General features: G+C 41.6%; 1 protein-coding gene across 4 annotated transcripts in view; it reads right to left on the bottom strand.

Moving 5' to 3' along the window:
* Positions 1-24,396, bottom strand: part of CFAP100 (cilia and flagella associated protein 100) — a 38,448-nt gene that overhangs the window by 3,140 nt on the left and 10,912 nt on the right. For all 4 annotated transcript variants that reach the window (XM_061618416.1, XM_061618415.1, XM_061618418.1 and 1 more), the window contains exons 8-15: positions 22,411-22,574; positions 20,615-20,695; positions 9,268-9,446; positions 5,300-5,483; positions 3,167-3,233; positions 1,535-1,686; positions 764-899; positions 394-596 (exon numbers count right to left, since the gene is read on the bottom strand). In XM_061618416.1, the coding sequence (XP_061474400.1) occupies positions 394-596; positions 764-899; positions 1,535-1,686; positions 3,167-3,233; positions 5,300-5,483; positions 9,268-9,446; positions 20,615-20,695; positions 22,411-22,574 (1,166 nt within the window). The remainder of the gene's footprint in view (positions 1-393; positions 597-763; positions 900-1,534; positions 1,687-3,166; positions 3,234-5,299; positions 5,484-9,267; positions 9,447-20,614; positions 20,696-22,410; positions 22,575-24,396) is intronic.

Here is a 24,396-nt window from a genome sequence, read left to right as displayed (position 1 = left end):
CCACAGGAGGTCTCCGTAAATATGTCCTCAAAAATTCACAATGCATGAGATAGTTTGTTCTTCCTGCTCAGTTCCTCTTTCCACTGGCTCAGCCTCCCCTACACTGAACACACCTTAAACATGCCCACATTTCATCAGATGTAAGGATTGGTCACCTATACTCCCATTCTGAACAAAGAAGAGGTGCAAAGAGCTTCTCTGGGTGAGCATGGCAGTGATGTAAGAGCCTTTTTTCCATTGATGGGGGCAGCATCCCCACCCCATTTTGTGGTCCTGATTCTCTTTTTGCTCTTTAGATGCGGCAACCATTGAGATTGTCACACACCCCACAGCACTTTCTCAAAATTCCAAATGTGCCCACTGGCCCCAAAAAAGTGGCGATGTCTGTCTTACCTCATCCTTCGTTCTTTCTCTTTGGCTTTCTCAGCTTGTTCTATCTTTGCTGGAGCTACCCTCTCCAGACACTCTAGCAAGTCATCTAACTGGTGCTCTATAACAGTTAGCATCTGCACAGTTCCCAGGTTTGCCTCGTTTTCTCCAATGCAGCGTCGATAGACTTCCAGCACCTTTCGATGCAAGCTTACCAACATTTTGTCCTGCAAGCAGGAGTCAACATTAATCTTGATGAACCAACAGTAAGTGTGGGATTGGGAATATACCATTACTTTTGGAGTGATATTCACAATTACTCTTGAGAAATATAGGTGTGTATTTCTTTCCTGTGCCAACGTTTCTTATTCATTGACTTGATTCAAAAATATACCTGAACGTCAGCTTTGTATTCTCCAAAGGAAAACACGCGGGCTTTGAGTTCAAGGTCTGCCGCCGTCTCTTCCTCTTTCACAATGTTGGCTTGAAGAGTAACAGCAAGCAGCTTCAATTGTTCTATTTCACGGTCCCTGGTTCAGAAGAATATTTTTTTTAAAAAAAGGTTTGATATGGCCAGTTTTCACATCATACATTAAAAAAAACTGGCATTAATAAACCTCTGAAATTAGAAACAGGTTTCCTATGAAACATACATTCAGCTTCCTGGCAAACAGGTATTAAATAAGCTGGGTTCACTTGGTTTGGGAAAACTGTGTCAATGCAAGTCTCGAACTCCTAATACAATGTCTTCATGAGATGAATAAAAGGTAGATTGATTCCATCATAGAGAAAACCCCTATCCCAAAGTTTAATGGGGAAACTTGTAGTATGTTATATGAATAGGCCCCTAGTCTGTTAGGATAGAATTTGATAATATAAATTGGAAACAAGTAAGAACATCCTGTTGGATCATGCCAATGTTCCATCTAGTCCAGCATCCTGTTCATACAGTGACCAACCAAATGCCTATGGGGCACTGTAAGTAGGACCTTAGAGCAAAAGTACTCCTCTTGTGAGTTCCAGCAACTGGTATTCAGAAGCATCCTGTCTCTGACAGCTGATAGCTGTCATGGCTCGTAGCCATTAATAGTCTTATACTCTCATAATGCCAATATGTCCGTGTATTGCATGTATTCACTGTAGGCAGCATCCTTTCATCACTTACATTTTGTTTCTTGTAGCAGTCAAAGTGTGCCGAAGTTCATCTAGGTTTTCCTCTGTCTCCTGAGAATTCTGAATTAGGGACAAGTTCTGTTCCTCTAGCTCAGTGAAAACATTCAGCAGTTGGTGTGGATCTGTAAAGTATAACTCCGGTTCCTGCAAAGGAAAATAATATAATCAAGAAATATTTTCTGTTATCACACTGGAGCCTATACAGGGCATGGGAGTGAGTGCTTGCCCTTCCAATCACTTTACTACTCAGCATGCCAGATGTGGACAAAATTGAGAAGGGACGACTGGGCCTCTATTCCTCCATTGCACACTAAAGTCAGGACCATTCAGACCATGGTATTCCCGATCTCTATGTATGGATGTGAAAGTTGGACAGTGAAAAAAGTGGATAAAAGGAAAATCAACTCATTTGAAATGTGGTGTTGGAGGAGAGCTTTGCGCATACCATGGACTGCGAAAAAGACAAACAATTGGGTGTTAGAACAAATTAAACCAGAACTATCACCAGAAGCTAAAATGATGAAACTGAGGTTATCATACTTTGGACACATCATGAGAAGACATGATTCACGAGAAAAGACCATAATGCTCGGAAAAACAGAAAAAGAGGAAGGCCAAATAAGAGGTGGATTCATTCCATAAAGGAAGCCACAGACCTGAACTTACAAGATCTGAACAGGATGGTTCATGACATGCTCTTGGAGGTCACTGATTCATAGGGTCACCATAAGTCATAATCGACTTGAAGGCACATAACAATACCAACACCTTGAGGCTGTACAGTATGACATGGATGGTCTCCTTTGCTGCAAATAAAACAGCACATGCCTGTCACCCAGGACAGTGCTGATGGACTTTGCCCCTGTCAATACTGTTGAACTAACTTAGCAGAGTTAGTATATACAGCTTAGGAGATGGCTGTATGAGTAGACTTCCCTTTTGTTTAAGTTACACAGAGACTTTTGTTATGGAAAATAAGAAAGCTTCGTTTGTTACAGGAAATACATACTTGGAAAGAAAAGAGTTCCTAGTTCTAAGTAAATTGGAGATACAAGGAGCCAAGTTTGCTTCTTTGATCTTTGAAAAAGAGACAAAGATGTCTCCCAAGGTGTGTTGAAGAAGGGAGGAGCAGAAAATGTGATCAGCAACCCCTAAGAGTGTTGGTCTAGCACCTGAAGGAAGGGTCATCACAGGTTAGGTCAGAAAGAGTCTAGGAAGCATGGAAATTCTCCTCTCTGTCTACTTTAACTCCATGCAAACCTCCATCAAGCTGAGTTGCATCCCAACACTTCCAATAAATGCTTACTGCTTCCCCCGCCCCAGTGTTGTATCTAACAGTCATATTCAGAGTACAGATTTAGATTAATACACATGACTACCTTAGAACCATTAATTTCTATAGGTCTACTCTGAGAATGACTTAGTTGGTTACAATCCATGGTTTTCAACCTGCCCATCTGTTTTACTGCTATATTTCATGCTGCATTTTTAAATGCTACATCTCACATTGAGAATTCCACTTGAAATACAGATCATCAAAACTTTTCAAGCCAACTACAAATAAAGTTCCTGCTCAGTAAATCAAAAGTAGTATGTTAAATTCATTAGATTCAATGTTATTAACCTCATCTTCTTCTTCATCAGATGGAATATCTGGAGGATTTTCATCAGTTGCTGGAATGATAATGCTCCTGCAAAGATCATTTCTGAGTTAGATGCTTGCATGAAATGACTCTGTACTTTGTATGACATGGATAATGTGATTTTTTAATATATATATAAAATTTTAATATAAAATGTTAAAAAATTAGTATAAAAATCTGATAAGCAGTTACAGTTGAAAATAAAAGATATAACAAAAACAAAATATCCCAATTAGTGGCAATCTGAACACAGATCACCAGTACTTTAATCCAGGGCTGAGGAACCTTTTTCAGCCCTAGAGCCCCATTCTCGCATGGGTAACTTTCCAGGGAGTGTTTGCCAGTGGTGGGTGGGGCCAGATACTAACATGGGCAGAGCCATAGATATGACTCTTGTCTTTCAGCAGTGGGCTTCATTCCAGCCACACAAGAGGTTTACACACACACCTCTCCATTCAGGCAAGTAAAGGACATTGGCACAGTTTGGGACACATTCCAGCCAGGTAAAAGCACTAGAAGAGGACATGAAATGGCCACTGAGGGGTGTGGCTTAGGAAGAGAGGGTGTGGCATAGGGAAGGGCCACAGCTTAATGGTAGAACATGTGGTTTAGTCCCTGCCGTCTCCAGGTATTGCTGGGTAAGACTCCTGCCTGAAGCCGTTCAGGCAATACTGAGCTAGATGGACCAATGGTCTGACTTGGTATAAGGCAGCTTCCTATGTTCAAGAGTCAGACCTAGTGGGCTGCATTTGGCCCCCAACTCTGAGGTTTCCTGCCTCTTTAACCCATAGGCCTCTTGATTCAAAGTGTGAGCCTTTAGCCAAGTGAACCATAGCACTGATACTATTTCACTCATAGGGTCTTCCCGCCCTGTTAAGCAGAAGTGGCCGAGGGTGGGGAGGATTAACATGCATCACTTAATTGAGCACTCCGTTCCAGATGGTTCTTTTCCCAATTTGACAATGTGGCTCGACATTAAACCAAGATGTAGTAATAAAGAGTACAGTCTAACAAAACAGATGACATCTTTCCATGTGAAAAGGAATGACAATGAAATACATGTTCTGTTTAAAAACTGCAGTAAGGGACAATAACTACAAATTGACTACCTCCAGGAAGCAGGAAGCAACAACATATATGCAGACAAAGGCAACAATAGGTGAAAAGCAATTGAGAAGGAGTTTATTTATTTATTAAATATATATCCTGCCCTTCCTCCCAGTAGGAGCCCAGGGTGGCTAGGACTTGGGACTTGGATAGAAATCACAGACAGTAGAATGAAACATATTGGCACAAAGACAATACATCATGGAATGCATATATTTGTAGCAAATTTACATAGTAAATTGTGTAATTAGTCACATAAAATTTGCACTTTAAAAAATTCACAATGAACTACAGAGCAGTATGTTCATGGCAGAAGACCATGCCTCAGAGGGGTGCAACCTGAGATTCACTTCTTGATCTGTTTGCAGAGGATTCATCTATTTTTAAGAGTGAGGGACATATAGCAAGTTGCTTTACCAAATCTTTGATCACTTTCATTTATTATTGTAACTGGAGAGACTCAAACTCTCATAGGTTATTTAAAGGATGGTAGAAGGGGGCAAGCCTTTATTATATGACTGATGAACTCTAAGAGCCTTTTTCCTATGGATGCAGCTCCTTCACTCTTCCTTCATGTAAGCTGTGATTAAACCATGAAGTCTCTAATTAAACAGTTTCCTGCTTCTTCTGAACCAGAAAATGATGGGTACCGGCTTCAGGATATTAAATATGTTTTTTAACATCCTGCTTTGTTCTGAAGCTGGTATCCACAGCTTCCCAGTTGAAGCAAAACTGGAAACTGGTTAACTGAAGACTTCAGGTTGCTCTGCTTGTGTAGTGAAGAGAAGAGCAAAGAGATAGCACGCATGGGCAAAAAGATCAATAATAGCTTAGTGACCTTGGGCCAGTCACTGCCTCTCAGCCTCGTGAAAACCCTATTCATAGGGTTGCCATAAGCCGGAATCGACTTGAAGGCAGTACATTTACATTTTAAACAGAGATGACTGTCCAGACACAGGCCAATGATGTAGACTTTAGTTCCTGCTCCCCCCCCCCCAATTACTTACGGTCTTTTGCTTTGCTGGGATCTAAGGTTCTGCCTAGAAGAAACTTGGCTCATTCTGATGGAATCTTTCCTGGTCAAAATTTGGCTTGGAGTCCTAGAGCTAAGGTCTGTTGCAGACAGATCAAAACTAGAATGCTTTAGTAAACTCATTCCTCGACCTTTTCTCTTCTGTTGAATATCCCGGCCTGAGCATGAGAAGAAGAAAAAGCACCTTAAAAGATGCAGATATATGTATATGCATTTCAGACTTTTCATTGAGGGAGAAAACATGCAATCCTATACACATCTATTCAGAAGCAAGCCCCAATGAGTTCAGTGGGACTTACTCCCAGGTAAGGGTGTGTCATGGTAGAGATTTCTAAACCAGGATCCCAGGACAGTTTACAATTCCATTATAATGAAATACAATGCCTCATATTAAACCAATTAAAATCCCAGAGAATTAGAAATATAGTAGACAGATGACATCAGTTAGCACTGACATTACTACGTCAGCTTTCCTCAAAAGGCCTTGGTGTGCTTCTTCAAGTGGCACCAAAAGCCAGATAGCAAGAGTACCCCATGCTCAAGGGGAGTGAATCCACAAATGAGGGGCCACCACAGAGAAGGCTCTATCTATTGTCACCATAGTGTGTGCGTCATCTACTGGTGAAATAAGAAGGCCCCTGCAGATCTCAGGGTTTAGGCAAGCTAATAAAGGGAAAGGTGCTCATTGAAGTAATTGGGTCCCAAGTTAATAGGGCTTCATGCCTCTTTATGCAGTTGCTGGGAATCAAGTGAGAAGAGTGCTGTTGCTCTCAGTCCTGCTTGCAAGCTCCTCATAGACATCTAGAACAGAATGCTGAATTAGATTGGCCTGATCCAGCAGAGCTCTTATGTGTATTAACATCAATACCTTGAATTGGCCTGGTAGCATTTAAGGGTAGCCCCATATAGAGCACATTGCAGTAATCTAAATGGAGAGGTTATGAGGGGATAAATTACTGTCTCCAGATTATCTCAGCCTAGGAATGCTCATAGTTGGTGAACCACCCATGGCTGGAAATATGCACTCACCACTGATGCTACCTACACTTTAAATGACAATGATGGATCAAGAAACATCCCCAAGTTCCTTCAGGGAAGTGCAGCGCCATCGTAACTCCAGTCTTGCCAGTCTCTGTTTATTGGCCCTCATCCAACTCATTAATGCCTCCTGCATGCCTTCCTCTGATTCTGATGCCAAGGAGAAATACAGCCTAATGTAATCGGCATATTGATGACACCTTGCCCCAAATTCCCTGATGACGTGTCCCAGCAGCTTCATATACATGTTATAGGGAGACAGGATGAGACCTTTGTGGGACCTCACAGCATAACGCCAAGGGACTGAGAAGTAGTCCCCTAATCAGGAACTGCTTGGTCGATGGAGCAGAGCTGCAGTGCTAACTTCCCAGCAGTGGCATTGCTGCTCTTACTAGGAGGGAGAGGGGCAAGATAATGTAGCAGCAACGCCACTGCTGGGAAGCCAGTGTTGTGGCTTTGCCCCACCGAATGAGCTACTTCTCCCAGTGCTAGTCTTCAGAAACAGCCCTGCAGGTAGGAGTGAAACCACCATATCACCATGCCTCTGACTCCCAACCCTCTGAATTGCTTCTGGAGGATACCATAGTGCACTGTTCTTCAACCTTGGGTCGCCAGATGTTGGACTACAACTCCCATCAACTCTAGCCAGCTTAGCCAATGGCCAAGGATGGTGGGAGTAGTAGTCCAACAACCTCTGGGGACCCAAGGTTGAAGAACAGTGCCATAGTGCATAGTCAATGGTATTAAAAGCCACCAAGACATCATGGAGAAACAACAGGGTCACACTCTGCTGATAGTCATCCACCCAGGCAACCAAGGCCATTTCATTGCCAAAGCCAAGTCTCAAGCCACAATAAAATGGGTCCAGATAATCAGCCTCCTCAAGCATGTCTGAAGTTGCACATCCACCACTCTCTCTTGCCCTTGTCTTGGCTGCAAAATCCTCATGCCGCAACAAATGGAACTAAGACTGATGAAAAGTGTGGCTGGGAGATCATTTTTCCTCCTCATCCCACAATACTGTTATGAGCATGGGGGTTGGAACAGATGATCCCTGTGGGTCCCCTTTCCAGCCTCTGATTTGGAATCCTGTGCCTTGGAATGAGGAACTCGCTCTGCTGGTCAGATGAATCTCTTTTGTTAAGATAATAGAGTGACCAGGTAGGATAATGGGTCTATCAGTTGCCCAGCAACTGCTGAATGGGCCAGGAAGAGCCTTTTGTCACTGAAACTCTTCAGGAGAGCCTTCCCCCCCCTTCTTGGCTGCTAGCAGAAGTTTGTGTGTATAGGAAATTGTCTAGAGAAAGGCTGGTAACCAGAGGCAGGCAGAGAGACTGGCTCTCCGCACCATGGCATTTGGGGTGCCTCCTGTAATACAGATGGAAAAGCTGGATATTGGACTGCTGATGCCTTGACCCCCCCCCCCCATCTTAAGCTCAGGTTGGAATGTGTGTAAATAAATAAACCAAAGTTCATAAAGACACCGCAGTCTCCGCTGACCTTCTTCCCAAAGGAAACCAAACCCTGGAGGAGCGTAGGGACCCCGGAAATCTCACCTCTCAGAGATTGGGGAGGCATGCAACAATACTAAGTCAAGATCACCCAGTGAAAATCAGTGGGCAGCACATTTAGAACAGACAAAAGAAAATATTCACATATTGCATAATGTGGGCTAACAAGCTGCGACTTAATTCAGTGAAGAGCTAATCCAGGGTTAGGTGTAACGCTTGTTCTGGATGGGGTTGCGCTCCTATTGAAGGACCAGGTTCACAGTTTGGGGGTGCTCATGGAACTTGGTGGTTGTAGATAACTCTGCCCTTTCCTGGAAAAGTCAGGTCTGATCACAGCCATATTTAGATTATTGCAATGCACACATACTACATGGGACTGCCAAGTATTCAGAAGCTTCTGCTAGTGCACAATGCAGATGCCAGGCTTGTGTCTTGGGCCTGCTTTTTGAAGCATATAATTCTGATATTCTTCAACCCCACTGGCAACCAGTTAGTTTCTGAGCACAACTGAAAAGTGGTAGGTAGCACCTATAAAGTCCTACATAGTTTGAAGCCAGGATATTTGAAGGATTGCCTTCTCCCACATGAGCTTGCTCACTGTACCATCACCAGAGACCCTGCTTCACATCCAATGACCACTGAAAGTCCAGCTGGCTGGGATGTGGGACAGGGCCTCAGTTGTGGCACCCAGGTTGTGATATTCCCTACCCCAGGGGAACAAACTGGATCTCCTTCATTAGTGTTTTCAGTCTTCGGCCAAATCCTCCTTGTTATGCTGCACACAGTGATTGAATGGTGCTTTCTGTAGTACAAGAGCTCAGCCTGACAGCTCCCATAGCCACATCCCCAAGGAGAGTCCAAATATGCAGGCAGCTGTGTTGATCTATTATATCTATGTATATACATTCCCACAGAAGAGCAGCAGTACATTGCACAATACCAAATTTACTGGGATCAGCTGACCATAATAAAATAGTGAACTGGCAAAGGGTGGTGTTGTGGTTCGTATGTTGGAATTTGGCTGGGGAGAGCTGGGTTCACATCCCTGATCAACCATGCAACATGACTGTAATCTTCTGCATAGTTATGTGGGAGTAAGCTCCACTGAACTCAGTAGTGCTTACTTCTGACAACAAAAGAACAAAACATTTCTAACTTTTAATTAGAAATGCAAACAATCCTGAAAAGAGCTAATAGCATGAAATAGGAACCTCCTCAAAGAAAAGACGTATCCAGCCTCTGCTTGATTATTTTCCTCAATTCCTGATCCCTTTATGCTAATCTGCCACAACAATGGTAAACCTTGGTGTGTGTACGTGTGTGAACATGGGGGCACATACATTCATCTGTATGTGTGCACAAAGAAGGGCACTCCTTTGCTAGGAACTCTTACTTTTCGATAGTATTGATGAAAGTTTTTCATCTTTCTCAGGAATGATTTTTACCACTTTTTCTTTTTCCTTCATTCGCTTTTTTTCATAATCGTCCCGCCACTCTTTGGGAGACAGCTGGTAGAGGAAGTCCTTGAATACCACGTACTCCTTCAAAGTGTCTTCGAACCTGGCTATTTCACTGGAGGAGGAAGAGAAGTTCCATCAAGTTCCAATCATAGTCAACAGAGTCATTTTCAGTCTTCTTTGCACAGAGGAAAGGATTCCAGGGATGGACCTTCTCACTCCACATTTTCTCTCTCTTCGCAGAGGCAAAGCCACAGAGAGGACTGTTTTATTTCAGCAGGTGCTAAACTTTCTAAACCAACAAAGATTGTTACATCACACTGCTATTGTCTCCCATCAGGAAAATCTGTGTAATAGCCAAAGTAGGATCTCCCATGTATAAACATGAAGGAACCACCCTCTCCCTAAAATATGTGGCCCCCCAGTGTTTCATACAGGGTTTTCAGAATAATCAGATTAACATCTGGTTGACGTCATATCAAACCATGGTTTACAAAACCAAACTCTGGTTTGTCATGCCATTCAAACCAGCACTGTATGACAGCTTGCAAGAAGCTGTCAAACCAAAATCCAAAACTAGGACTGCAGACCCACTTGCAGTTATACTGGCTTCATTGCTTCTCTATCTCTTGTTTTTTGAATCCGGGTGCACACAATATTAGCTACGCTCTGTCCTTTTTTCTCAAAGAAATTGGAATTTTGAGTTCTGATGCTGGCTTTGAGGGAAAAGGCATCACACTGACTTGAAAATCTGTTCTGTATGTAGATCAAGACATTGCGACTCCGAGGTATGTACAATGGCAATGCTTTGTGGTGGGCAGTCTTAAAATTTTTAACATCAGCATGGAGGGAGAGCTGTATTCCCACTTCCTACCTGAAGTTTGGGGTCATTTCCTTTCCTACTCTCCAGCTCTCTACCACTACTCACCTCCACTCACACCTCCTTCCTGTCCCCCCAAAATGGTGCAGCAGTTGCTTAGCGACACAAACAAGGGGTGTGTGAACGGATTGTGAGGGAGTGGAAGTTGCTTGCTTGGATGTCATTTGTCAAAGTGAGGTGGTTGGATGGAGAAAGGGAAGTTCAAAGCAGGGAGAGAGATAAGAGAGAGGACCGTAAAGTGGGAAGCAGTGTGTGTGTGTAATGGAGAAGGGGGCAAGACGAAGGTGAGGGAGAAAGAAGACATTTGGACTGTACTAGTGATCTAGTTGTTGCGCTGTGTGTATTTGTGTGTGCTTAATTTCGTTTAAAGCAACACCACAGCAGCAGAGTAACAGCAGATGTTGAAATGCGAGTGTGCCAGCGTGTGCATGTGTTTGCCTAAGAAAGAAGGCTTTTACCCTGCATCAGCATCACTGAGACTTGAGACTTAGTAAAATAAGAAAAGCTACTTTATTTATAGAAATACATAGTAGATAGAAAAGCAAACCTAGTTCTAACTAACTAGCTAAGTTGGAGGCATAACACCCAGGTGCGGGAGTTGGCCCCATGCTTGGAGAGAGAGCAGAGACAAAGGGATGTCTCCTCTCTCCCGGACAGTCAGAGAAGGGTGGAAGGAGGAGGGGCAGGTAAGCTTCCCTGAAGACGTAACAGTCTAGTGACAGAAGGAAGTCAGTCAGAGCATCACAGGTAAAGGTAAACAAGCCTATCCATCTGGAGGATCCTAGCTGTATCTTCCCTCTGGAACATAGACAAAAGAACAAAACAAGAGTTGCTCTTGCCCCACTTCCAACACTAGTGAAAAGGGGCAAGAAAGACACACACACACAGGCACTGTCAGGGGGATAGGTGTGGTTTACACAAATATGCACGCATGCGCGTACACCCTCCAATTCCTACTTTATGGCCTTTTCTCTTATCTCTCCCCCCTTAGTTCCTCCATGAAGAATGGGAGAGGGGTGAAGTGAGGCTTATTTCAATGCATGTTCTTTTAAAGTCTTTGAAATATCACTTTACAAAAGGAAATACTAAAAGGAGTGTCAGAAAATGAGGAGCTCAATAGGAGTTGGCACTCAGCAGGCTTTCCCCAATCTGGTTTGTGTGTGTATTGGGGGGGAATAAAGAGTCAGCAACCCATCCCAACACCTCCAGAATGGGGCAGAAGTTTTTAATCGTGCAATTTACAAACAGATTTCCATGATCGGAACCAAAGTTCTCTGATCCATCACATAAGTTCAGCACAGTACAGCTCCAAGAAAAAAAGGAAGGGAAAATGACAATGCTGGTGAATACAGGGAAAAAAGGAAGGTGCATTGCAAAGGTTCATGGCTTGGGGAAGGGGGGCTCCTGGAATAACACACCATTGTGTGCATTGGGGTAAGATATCAGTGTCCCGCTCTGCCCATTGATGGTATTTGCAAGCCCACTGGTGTGTACAGGGAACCTCTATGACACTATACAATAAAAATGTGTACAGCAGTGTGCAGATTCATTTCAAAACGGAGCAAAAAGTAAATAACAGCCGCCAATTTAAATGGCAAAAAATACCAAACTAATCTAAGTTAAAGAATGCTTAGATTAGCTGTTCTTGACTTCCCGGAAGATTGCTCCGCCTGTGGCTGCCTCTGAGAGAGCTCTGTCTCAGAGGAAGCTTTTTTCAGTTTAAAATCAGTCAAAAGGGAACTTTGACTGGTGTAAATGTTCTCCCAGGCAAGGGTGAACCGAATAGATTATCCACAGAAACTTCGTTGGGCTGTCGGTGGCTGGAATTGATCAGGAATTCCCTGGGAAAGGAAGGCATACCTAGCAGCCAAGGACGGAGTTAGGACTTCCAGCAAGCTGGGCTGAAAAAAAGTGAGACGTTTTTTCTTTTAAACGATCCACAACGGGCGAGCTTTCTTCTGTCTAATCTTACCATCTGTCTTAAATTACTACAGTAAAAGAGATTTGTTTTAGAATCAGCAATTAAGATACCTGGGTGAGTTACACTTCTCTCTTTTATACAAGGAATTAAGGAAGAGGAAAGAAAATTTAAAAAGCTTATCTTATTTTTTATGGCAAAAAGCAGGCCTGAATTTGGAAACTATAAAGATTAAAACGGATGAGGGGCAACTTATCCGAAGAGAAAATCTGATTTAGATGATTATTTGATTGATATATGTCTGGGACTACTTTTTCTTGGACTACTTTCTTTAGACGAATCTGCTGTTCGTGTATGTTACTAATTGTTCGGCGCTGTGAACCAAATTTGTTTTACATTCTTGGACGTGCGGGAGATAAGAACTGTGCTGGCCAGATGTCAACAGGCCTGGAATATTAACTCCCTTATTGCTGGAAAAAGAAGCAAATTACTCTTTGCTTGGGAATTGTGGCTATATTGGAAATTTGAAGGGTTTTTTTTCCCCGGCTTTAAGAATGACAATCAAAGAAGTGGCAGAGACCCCGGATGTACCCCTGGAAGGGTTTTCCCCTCTGGATATGTTTCAGAAGATAATGGATGAGATTAAGATAACGAAACAAGAACTGGGACAGAGTAGACAAGAGATGGCAACTGAATTTGGTAAAGTGAAACAGGAGTTGAAAGAAATAAAGGATTATATGAGAAAAGAAGCAGATGGACAAGTAATAGAATATGAAAAAGAAATTAAAGGGAAGGAGCAAATTCTGGAGATTGGATCAGATATATCAAATGTGGAATTGGAAAAAGATTTGGACTTTATGGAAAAAATTGAAGGGAGGATGCAAGTCCTGGAGATTGGAACAGATTTATCAAGTGTGGAACTGGAAAAATATCTGGAATTTGTGGATCCTGGAGATAAAGATTACTGTTTGGAATTCGGCGTTGTCCCTGGAGAAATTGATGAAGATATCAGAGATAAAGCTATCAATGTTTCGATGGAATTTCTGGACTGGAATGATTTGATGGAACTTGAAATAGAGAAAATTTATAGAATTAATTCCAGATATGTGACAATGGAAAAACTCTCAAGAGATGTGCTAGTGCATTTCGTAAAAAAGAGGAACAGAGATATGACTTTACAACAATATTTCAGCAACACATTCAGAACTGATGGCAATGAAATATTTGTGATGAAGGAAATTCCCATTAGACTTTTACTATATGACTATGACAGCAAGATTATTATGGGTGCAAGGATGGAAGTTGGAAGATGGAATTAACACTGATAATGGAAAAATGGCTATTGAAATTATTGGTCCTAGTAGACTTGATGAGATGGATTAATTGACATGTTTATTTGAAGAAAAATCGAGGGATATATTTCTCAAGGAGTGGAAACCTCTCTTTGACTTTTTGCGGAAAGAATAAAGTGATGTTAATGAGATTTGATGATTAATTAAGATAACTACTGGAGGAAAGTGATTTTGTAATATATTAAGAGACAGGTTTGTTATATATCATAGACCTATAACTGATCTGCGACAAATCGGAAGTCAACATTTTATTTTATTGTTTAATTTGTTTTTGTTTTGTTTTGTTTTGTTTTGTTGGAAAATTTGAATAAAATTAATGATAAAAAAAAAGATTAGCTGTTCTTAAAAGCTTTGGGAAAACATACATGTTTTTGCCTGGCACCTAAATTACCACAGTTGGTACCTGTATTGGATACGGCTGTGTACTGGATTTGTACAAATCATAAACCAAATTAGGACAGTTCAGGCTGTTTTGTATCCTGTCCAGATCAGGCTGAAGCAGCTACAAATTTCTACAGAGCAGATCAGCTAGTCCTGAGTTGGTTTGTAGAGATTTATACAGATCTGTAGCTCAAAACAGTTTCTACTGAACCCAGACACATTGTCTCTGAAATGGAGCAGCTACAACACCATATACAGAGAATGCCTGAGTAAGGATTGAGGTAGGTAGGTTAGAAAACTATCATCCAACTCAATACTCTCCAATCACAGTACCTGCAAGGGGCAGAAATCTTTTGCAAGTTCTGTCTCGTAGTAATGTTTGGTGGGGATTGGGTGGCATTTGTTCAGCTAGTGTATACTTTTGGTTCTTTCCCAATCAATCCCAATCCCATACTTATTAACATATGTATATCTTTAAAGTTTGTTGTCTGTGTTATATTATTTATTATATCTTTGTTTTTTAAAATTTCAAAATGCAACAAGGTGTTTCTCCCAGAATGCCTCAGTTGCAAAGTTATCCTGGGAGAAAATGGTGGATATCACAAGGAACTCCTTGTATTGTTTGAAATTTTGAAAATAGAAAAGAACTACCACTGTTCCACCCACAATGTGAACTTGCCCCTCCCACAAACCCTTTAACTCCCCCCCAATTGCTCACTATTTTGGGGGTCATTTTTACCCTGCCCCCCTGCATTCAAGATGAACATTCTCTCTGGACTTCAGACTCCATGCTACTTTTTGTTTTTGTTTTAACTCTTTTGATTGCATCATATTTCTGCTGCTGTTGTTATTTACTTGTTCATTTTATTGATTTGTCTTTGTATTGATTGTGTTACTGCATTGTTACTATTTTCTTCATTTCCCACTCTGAATTGGCAGCTAACAGAGTAGTAAGAAACAAACAAAAAACCATAATGTAAAATAATAACAATAGAAAGCATACAAACTAATATAACAGTTTTTTTAAAAAAAATCTTTTTTGGAAAAAGCAAACTTTAAAGGTAGTTAGCATGAAATTGCCTGGAGCTACCCACCAGAAATTTGGCAAGGTGAATCCCCTCTATAGGAGCTATAATGTCACCAAATGTCATAATCCTATGTGCATATTACCTCCATGGTGCTGCCAGCCCGTGCCTGCCTAATGCTAACTACTTGTGTCTGGTATCGTAAACCAATTTTTTAAAAAAAAAAACCTGGGTTTTTTTTGTCAAAATCTTGAAGAAATGAGTAGGAGAAACACAGGAGAATGAGAATTGGCATGACTGTGTACTCAAGTCTTTTTCTAAAATATTTTTGGAAAAAGCAAACTTTAAAGGTAGCTAGTATGAAATACCCTGGAGCTACCCATCTGAAATTTGGTGGGGTTAATTTGCTCTATAGGGGCTACCATGTCACCAAATTTCATGTCCCTGTGTGAAAAAACAAAATTGTTATATCCATTTTAACTTTAAAACATTTTAAAATTTAAAGGTGGCTAGCTTGAAAGTCCCTGGAGCTATCCCCAAGCAACTTCTCAGGTTTAATCCCCTATATATAAGCTACGATGTCTCCAAATTTCATTTCCCTAGGGCAAAAGACAATAACGTTATGGCTATTTTGGTTTAGCAATACAAGTCAATGGGATTTCTGGAGATTTATAATATTCAGATCGTGATTCAGATCAAGATTGGGTCCAAATCTGCCTGGACCAGATTGGGCCTTATCTTTATTTACAAACTGGAGCCACAAATCAGCTCAGGGGGTCTGTGCAAAGTTTTGAAATCGATTTTATATATGTAATTGTTATTTTTAAATTGTTTTACATGTAATTCGTTTTTTAAAAAAATGTTTTTATATATGCACTTGTTTTAACTTTTTATATGTAATTGTTTCATATATTTTTATTGTATTGTAATTCGCTTTAAGATGCCTCATAGAAAGCAATTCATAAATGAAATAAATGTATAATGTGGTCTCTAGATGGGCCTCCTTAAGGAGGACATTATAAAGGCAAGGAGAGGCATGATGCTGCAGCCCTAAGCTAGCACATAGATGGGAAACTTTTCAAAGTACCAAGTCACTTTTAGGGATCCCAAAGGGACATATGACTGGAGATTATCTTTTTTAAATTTTATTTTAAATCTTGATAGGTAACAAGATGCTCCTGGGAGACAATTAAGAGACAACGCAGAGCACTAGTGTAATCTGAATTTGTTTTTAATTGTTGTATACATGAAATAGTTTTTAACTGTTTTACATAAGAAAGTTTTTTTAAAAAAATCTTAGTTATTGTTTTCATATGTATGAAATTGTGTAATTGTTTTTATTGCTGGTGTTTTATTGTGTAATTGCTCTGCTTTGAGGTATTTTATGAGAAACAATTTATAAATGGGAATAAATTCACTCAGCACTCAAAATTCACTGCTTTCAGGCACTTGAGGACAGACTGCAGAGGAAGAATTACAGGAGACTCCACAGGACAGCGAGCAAGAGGCTGAAGCTCAGTCAAGCAGAGGCAATGAAACTATGCCCCATAACAAGAAGAGAAGAGTAGTCATAGTGGGAGACTCCCTACTGCATGGGATTGAAACCCAAGTAGGCAGAGAAGACCCATGGACTCTCCAGGAATGCTGTCTCCCCGGAGGATGGATTAGAGATACGATGGAAGGGTTGCCAGTACAAAGCCTACTGACGCATATCCTTTCTTCTCATCCATGTGGAAATGAATGATACTGCTATCCATCCTTCCAGTACTTAGAAGAGGAGCAGAAGAGAAAAATACTCTGGATAATGACTGGCTACAAAGGTGTGCCGATTTGAGAGATTTGGATTCTGGAACCACGGGTTACACTTCCTGGAAGATGGACTACTGGCAAGTGATGGGTTGCATCTCACAAGGACTGGGAAGAGTGTGTTTGGCCACAGCATGGAGAACTTCATCAGGAGGGCTTTAAACTGAATCCTCCAGGGAAGGGAGACATAAACTTGGACGTAACGATTGATGAAGGCTCATGCATAGTAATAGGAACTGAGAAAATGGCTCTAATGGGGCCCAATAATAGTCTTCAAAAATGTAGGGAGGAAGCCAGACCATAAATTACATGGTCTTCAATGTCGGTATACTAATGCCCAGAGTATGGGAAACAAACAGGACAAACTTGAACTCTTAATGGAAGAGGGTAAATATGACTTGATAAGTACAACTGAAACTTGGTGGGATGACTCCCATGACTGGAATAAAGTGATTGAAGGATATAACTTGTTCAAAAGAACAGAAGGAATAGAAAGGGAGTCACACTATATGTTAAAATATATATATCCCAACATAGAAATACAAGAGGATGAGCTTGGTAGCCCCAATGAGAGTATCTGGATTAAAATCAATGGGGGCAAGGAATAAAAGGAACATGGTGGTTGGAGTTTACTATCAACTACTCAATCAAGGAGAAGACAAGGATGAAACTTTTGAAAAACAAATTGACAATATTTCAAGGAGGCATGATGTAGTAGTAATGGGGTATTCAGCTACTCCGATATCTGTTGGGAGACAAATTCTGCCAAGCATGGCCCCTCCAAGAAATTCCTGACTTGTGTTGCTGATAACTTTCTCCTACAGAAAGTGGACGAAGCAACTAGAGGATCAGCTATCCTGGACTTGATTCTAACCAATAGAGATGATTTGGTGGATGAAGTGGCAGTTACGGGAACTCTGGGGGAAAGTGACCATGTAGAGTTCTTGATTTTAAAGGAAGCAAAAGCTGAGAGTAACCCTACGTGGACTTCAAGAAAGCCAATTTTAATGAACTCAGAACAATGGTAAATAAGGTTCCATGGCAAGCAACCCTAATCAGGAAACTCCCAAGATGGGTAGGAGTTTCTTAAAAAGTAAATTCTAAAGGCACAATGGCAAATAATTTGAACAAGGAAAAATGGTGGAAGACAGAAGAAGCCAATGCGGCTTCACAAAAAGCTTGGAGATGACTTGAAAACAAAAAAGGACACATATAGGAAGTGGAAGGAAGGCCAGGCTACAAAGGAAGAGTATAGGCAGGTAGCATGGAATTGCAGTGATGGCATCAGGAAGGCTAAAGCTGAGAATGAACTGAGGTTAGTAACAGATACTAAAAGCAACAAAAAAAGCTTTCTTCAAACCTAATCACTTTGAATGAGTTCAAATCTGCAGGGCCCAATAAACTGCATCCTCAAGTATTGAAGGAATTGGCTGAAGAACTCTCAGAACCACTGTCTAATATCTTTCTGAAATCGTGAAGGATGGGTGAAGTGCCAGATGAATAGAGGACTAATGTTGTCCCTATTTTCAAAAAGGGCAATAAGGAGGAACTGGGAACTACAGACATGTCAGCCTGACATCAACCCCTGGGAAAAATCTGGAGCAGTTATACTGTGGCCAATTTGTAAGCATTTTGAAAACAATGCAGTGATTATTAGAAGCCAACGTGTGTTTATCAAGAACAAATCTGCCAGACTAATCTTATTTCATTTTTTGATCAGGTAACCTCCCTGGTGTGGGAATTTGTGGACATAATGTATATAAACTTCAGCAAAGCTTTTGACAAAGTGTCCCATCGTATTCTGATTAGCAAACTAGCTAAATGTGGGTTGAATGGAAAAACTATCAGGCAGATGCACAGTTGGCTACAGAATCATACTCAAAGAGTGCTGATCAATGGCTCCTTCTCAAAGTGGGGGGAGGTAAAGAGAGGGATACCGCAGGGCTCAGTCCTGAGCCCAGGGATCTTCAACGTTTTTATTAATGACTTGGATGAGAAGGTGCAGGGAATGCTTATCAGATTTGCAGATGATACAAAATTGGGAGGGCTAGCTAATAACCTGGAGGACAGAAACAAAATTCAAAGGGATCTTGATATGCTGGAACACTGGGCTGAAAAAAGAATGAAATTTAACAGTCATGGACCTAGGAAAAATAAACCAAATGCACAGTTATGACATGTGGGAAACAAAAACACAAAAAACACTCTAAAACATCATAAAAACAGAAATCAAAATAAAACATCTTTAAAAACATCTTTTTAAAAAAGCTTTAAAAACACATTAAATAGCAATTCCAACACAGACACAGAATGGGATGCGGCCTCTACTTAAAAGGCTTGTTGAAAGAGGAAGGTCTTCAGTAGGCGCTGAAAAGATAACAGAGATGGCACCTGTCTAATATTTAAGGGGAGGGAATTCGAAAGGGTAGGTGCCAATACATTAAAGGTCCACTTCCTATGTTGTGCAGAATGGAGCTCCTGATAAGATGGTATCTGCAGGAGGCCCTCACCTGCACAGTATAATCATTGACTGGGTATATAAGGGGTAAGACAACCTTTCAGGTATCCTGGTCCCAAACTTTGTACACCAAAACTAGAACCTTGAACTTAGCCCAGTAGCTAACGGGCAGCCAGTGCAACTATTTCATCAGCAGGTGACATGTTGGCGATACCCTGCCCCAATGAGCAGTCTCGCCGCATTTTCCACCAGCTGCAGCTTCCAGACCAGCCTCAAGAGCAGCCCCACATACAGTTCATTACAGTAATCCAACCTGGAGGTTATCAGTCCATGGGCAACAGCGGTCAGGTTGTCCTGGCCCAGAAATGCCTGCAGCAGCTGTCTTACAAGACATAGCTGGTAAAAGTCACTCGAAACCACTGAGGTCACCTGGGCCTCTAGCAACAAAAATGGATCCAGGAGCACCCCCAGACTACGAACCTGCTTTCAGAGGGAGTACAACCCCATCCAAAGCAGTCAATTGATCAATTATCCGAACTCAGGAACAGGAGTATAGTTTCCAAATCACATGAGGTACTAGTTCCCCTCTATTCGGGGCTGGTTAGGCCTCATCTTGGGTATTGAGTCCAGTTCTGGACACCATACTTTAAGAAGGATTTAGATAAACTGGAACGGATTCAGAGCAGGGCAACGAGGATGATCAGGAGGCTAGAAACAAAGTCCTATGAGGAGAGACTGAAAGAACTGGGCATGTTTAGCCTTCAGAAGAGAAAACTGAGGGAAAATATGATAGCACTCTTCAAGTTTTGGAAGGTTGTCACACAGAGGAGGGCCAGGATCTGATCATTCCAGAGTGCAGGACATGGAATAATGGGCTCAAGTTACAGGAAGCTAGATTTTGACTGAACATTGAAAAAACTTCCTAACTGTTAGAGTGGTACAACAATGGAACCGATTACCTAGGGAGGTGGTGGGCTTTCCAACACTGGAGGCATGCAAGTGACAGCTGGACAGCCATCTGTTGGATATACTCTAAGTTGGATTCCTGCATTGAGCAGTGGGTTGGACTCGATGGCCTTATAGACCCCTTACAACTCAACTATTCTATGATTCTATTTTGGGAGAGATTATCTTCCCCTTAGCTACAATTTTAAGAAAGCTAACAGAGGCACCATTTGTCTAAAATGTGGAGGGGGGCAGGGAGCCTTGTGGATTTCGCTATGGGCCCCCCTTCTACAATTCAGGCACTGAACCCACCCATGTGAAGCCCCACATAGATTATGCTACACCAAAGCCTTGAGATTCTGAAAACAGGAATAAAAACCTATGAAATGCAGTCTGCATATGTGTACTTCTGAATATCCACTTGCAGAGGGTGTGGAGGGGGGGGAATAGCCTCTGAAGTATTATAATAAGATATTATAATTGAAGGTAATTCAGAATATTTCCCAAACAATTCCTACCTTTGGATGTTCATCATTTGTGCAGTCAGTTCTCGGATCTCAAGGATTTTTTCCAGCTTGGCTTTGGTTTCTTTTTCGGCACTAAAAAGAAGGCACCCAAATAACAGTTATGTGCAAAGCAGTAATGGGATGTGAAGCAAAGGTGAGATGGAGGCATGGTCCTCAAAGCATAAAAGGTGGATCTTCCTGAAAAGTCAGACACAGCTGCTAGGAGAAATATAAGCTTCCTCTTATATATGTATTAAATTTATACCCTGCTCTTCCTCCAAAAGATCCCAGGATGGTAAACACATGAATACTAAAACAATACAATCAAAACTCCTAAAAACTGTTTACAAACTCCTAAAAACAATCATCTACTCTCAAAAGTAATAATTTCAGGGCAGGTTTTTCAGCCATCAAATGCCTGGGTAAACATTTTAAAATTTCTCCTGAAAGTTAATGAGGGAGACTGACATACGTCACTAGGAAGTGCATTCCACAATCGTAACCATCACCAAGAAAGCCCTGATCATGGGTCATCCCCAAACCCCCCAATAGGGCCTCCTCTTCTTGACTCTCCTCTTTCCTTGCTCTCCCCACACTCAACATTGTCCATTTAGGATGCTTCCACATGCCAATGCATTCTGAAGCTGGTGCTCCTCATGCATGTTAGGTTTTGCACAGCATCCTCAAAATGCCACCCCATATTCCCTGCTCCCACCATTTAATCCAAATGTCGTTTCTGCAGAAAATCTGGTATGAAAAAAAAAGTGGAAATAGTAAATCTAGATTAAATGGTGAGAGGGGAGGGGGAATGGGATGGCATTTTAATTAGAATTACGTCAGATGGCATGAGCAGCTCTGAGTCCATAATAAAGTGCTGTGTGGAGGCGCCCTTAGATTTTGAGTGTGCAGTCACTGGTTGGGCATCAGCATGAGGGAATGTGTGGGACCCTCTTAAATTCCATCCATAGACACCTTCTGGGGCATCCTAAGTCTTGATGTGGAGTCCAGTGCCTTCCCTCTCTCTTTAGGTCAACAACCATACCATTCTGAGAGCAGCAAGGGAAGTTTTGCTGCTCTGTAAACAAAGGTAGAGCACAATGCTTCATTTTAATCAATGTTAGCTTTCAAAAGAAAAATAAATAGAATGATGCTGCAGGTTTTGAGATTTACCTGTGGAAAGCATTTACTGGCTACAGCTGCTGTGGTGTCATGATCTCTCTCTATCTCTCTCTCACACACACAGAGAGTTCCAGATCCATAGAGCAGTTTTGCAACTCTTTTAAAAGTTTACAGGTTTTTTTTTTTAAAAAAAATAATGTGGCAAATGTTTGAATGGATAAACACAATGGGGGGGTGGCCTTTGGGACTGGTAGGGTGGAAGGCAGAGAGGCCAACAGCAGGTGGAGCCCGAGCCAATGGCAAGCAGAGCCAGCTCATTCTCGTTTTGCCCCCAGCCTCCTCTCTTGGTGAGTTCTGCAAGGGCAACACTGAGGCTAAGGGGGAAGAAGCTGACGGCCAGTGCTGCCCCCCTCTGGACTGGATGTAATTAAGAAGGCAGGCAGGTGGGGGTTGGCTGAGGACAGATTGAGGTTGGTGGAGGGCATTCAAAAGTGGCTTCTCCCCCTGTAGTCTAAGGTGTTACAGTCTATTCCACCGCTTCAGGTCTCAACAACTTTGTTCCCATCTCATTCTGATGCATGTGTAGATCAGGCTTGCAAAGTAACGTAAACTTGTACCTTCCCCACATTTCTCCCACAAGTAGAGATTTCTACTAATGCTACAATATGGAGCCCAAATTCTAACATTACATTTTTAGGGCTTGGGCAGAATTTCTGTCATTCTCTTTCAGGAACTCATCAAACATGGCAGCGTCCTTCTCTAGGTCTTCCTCAGCTTTTTCCAGCTTTGCTTCTTCTTCAACAGCCAGGTTATCCAGCTTCTGGATTTCATCTTTCTTTACAATTACAGCGTACTGAAATTTAAGCCAATCAGAAGAGAGAGAAGCAAATCTGATTCACATTGAAGATTTGCTGAATCGTGTTTGCTATGATTCCTAAGTTTATTATTAATGTTGCTGTGGAAGAAATAGAGCTTTGTGTTGTGTTTAAATTAGATCTTGCCAGAGGCACTTTATTAAAATATAGCAAGCAGCTGCTTGGAGAGAAATTTAGACAGGCATAGAGGCTCCATACAAGCCCAAAGTTCTCTGCCCCATGCAGTTTTCAGCACATATTTATAGCATTTTTTCAGAAGCACAAAGAAAGCTGCTTTCTTATCATCTCACAAACATCTTTAGCTACTAGGGGTTAATTAGCACTACACGCACGTTTATCTGTTTTGTGATTAGACAGTCGGACATCAACAATTTCTTGGAGCATCCTGGAACATATCCTCGTAACATCTCTTAACAGCATGTTTCAATGTTATTCTTCCCATCACCCCTTTCATGCTTACGGTTTTAACCAAAGATTGAGGCCTATAAATTTTAATTCCGCATAACCTTAAAACTAAGCAATTTTTTAAAGTCAGGTATGGAACAAAATGAAATACAAAAGGATTGCATATTTTCCTTAAATTCATGTGGGAAATCCCTCCCAATCAAATGCATTTTCCTCAAGACAAAATATTTTTTTTCTAGAACTGAGCCAATTCTATCTGTGGCCTGTGCAGAAAAGTTCTATCCAGTTATGCTGTTCAGGCAGGCCAGTCTGTCTTATGTTCCCTTCAGTCGCATTTATCTGCTACTTCCAGAGTTTAAATGTTTGCTTAGAATCAAAACTAGGAAACACAGCAGTTGGTCAAAGGCATTAGTGGCCACTGGGAACAGCAGATAATGGTATAGCATAGGAAGATAGAGAAGGAAAGACAGAAACAAGCCCAGAATCAGCGTACAATGTCCTTTGCCAAGTGCCAGGGCCTCAGGAGGCCAGTAGCGACTTCCACTGATGCCTGCCTTAAGCCCACCCTTAAATACTTTTGACAGTGCTCTGATCAGCACTAGGTGTTGCCATTTTAATTTCCCACAATGCTCCTGATCTGTCACCAGTTTCATTTCCCACAATGCCTTAGGCCTTTGGTCTGATCCAGCAGAGCTCTTCTTACGTTTACAGTTTTTCTCTTCCCCCCCCCCCAATCTTGGCCTGCCAGGAGTTCAAATTTGACCCGGGAAGCCATTTCCCCCCAAACTATGCCTATCTGCTCCACATCTGATAGCATACATGGTGTCAGGTGTGGGGCAGGTAGAGACACAGCTGGCAATGTACAATCAGGAGCCTTTATGTGTGCTTCCAATTGTGCATTGGCAAGGGAAAGCAGGCTTAAGCCTGGGGAACTCACTTGCACAGCCAATGCCTGCAGAAAGCAAGTAAAGCCAAAGCCTCAGGTACTTTAAGGTACCGTGCGAGACTCTTTGCAAGCCCTCCATCATGCTTTGAAGTCCTGACTAGGGATGGGATCTGCTGGCCAGTGCTACTTCAAAAGTATTCCATCGACCTAACAGGCAGTATCAAATTGAGTTTGTTTTTTGTCCACAATCCATTGCTTTCACCAGTGCATTTTTTCCTCCCCAAAAGCATCAATATTAATATATATATTTTGAAAGAAACTATCAATATTTTGAAAGGAAATTGGATTTGCATCCTCCTCCATTATTAAAGCTATTATAGGCTTGGCTTGCTTCCTCCCCGCTTGCAGTTTGGATTATCTGGTGGGGAGGGTGGAAATAAATAAAGAGAAAGAGAGAGCATTGTACTGCTGTGTTGTGAGTCAATTTAATAAAATAACAATATATTAAA

This window comes from Rhineura floridana, chromosome 3, assembly GCF_030035675.1.
Source record: "Rhineura floridana isolate rRhiFlo1 chromosome 3, rRhiFlo1.hap2, whole genome shotgun sequence".
Taxonomy (NCBI): domain Eukaryota; kingdom Metazoa; phylum Chordata; class Lepidosauria; order Squamata; family Rhineuridae; genus Rhineura; species Rhineura floridana.
This window is presented reverse-complemented; position numbering and strand designations above follow the sequence as displayed.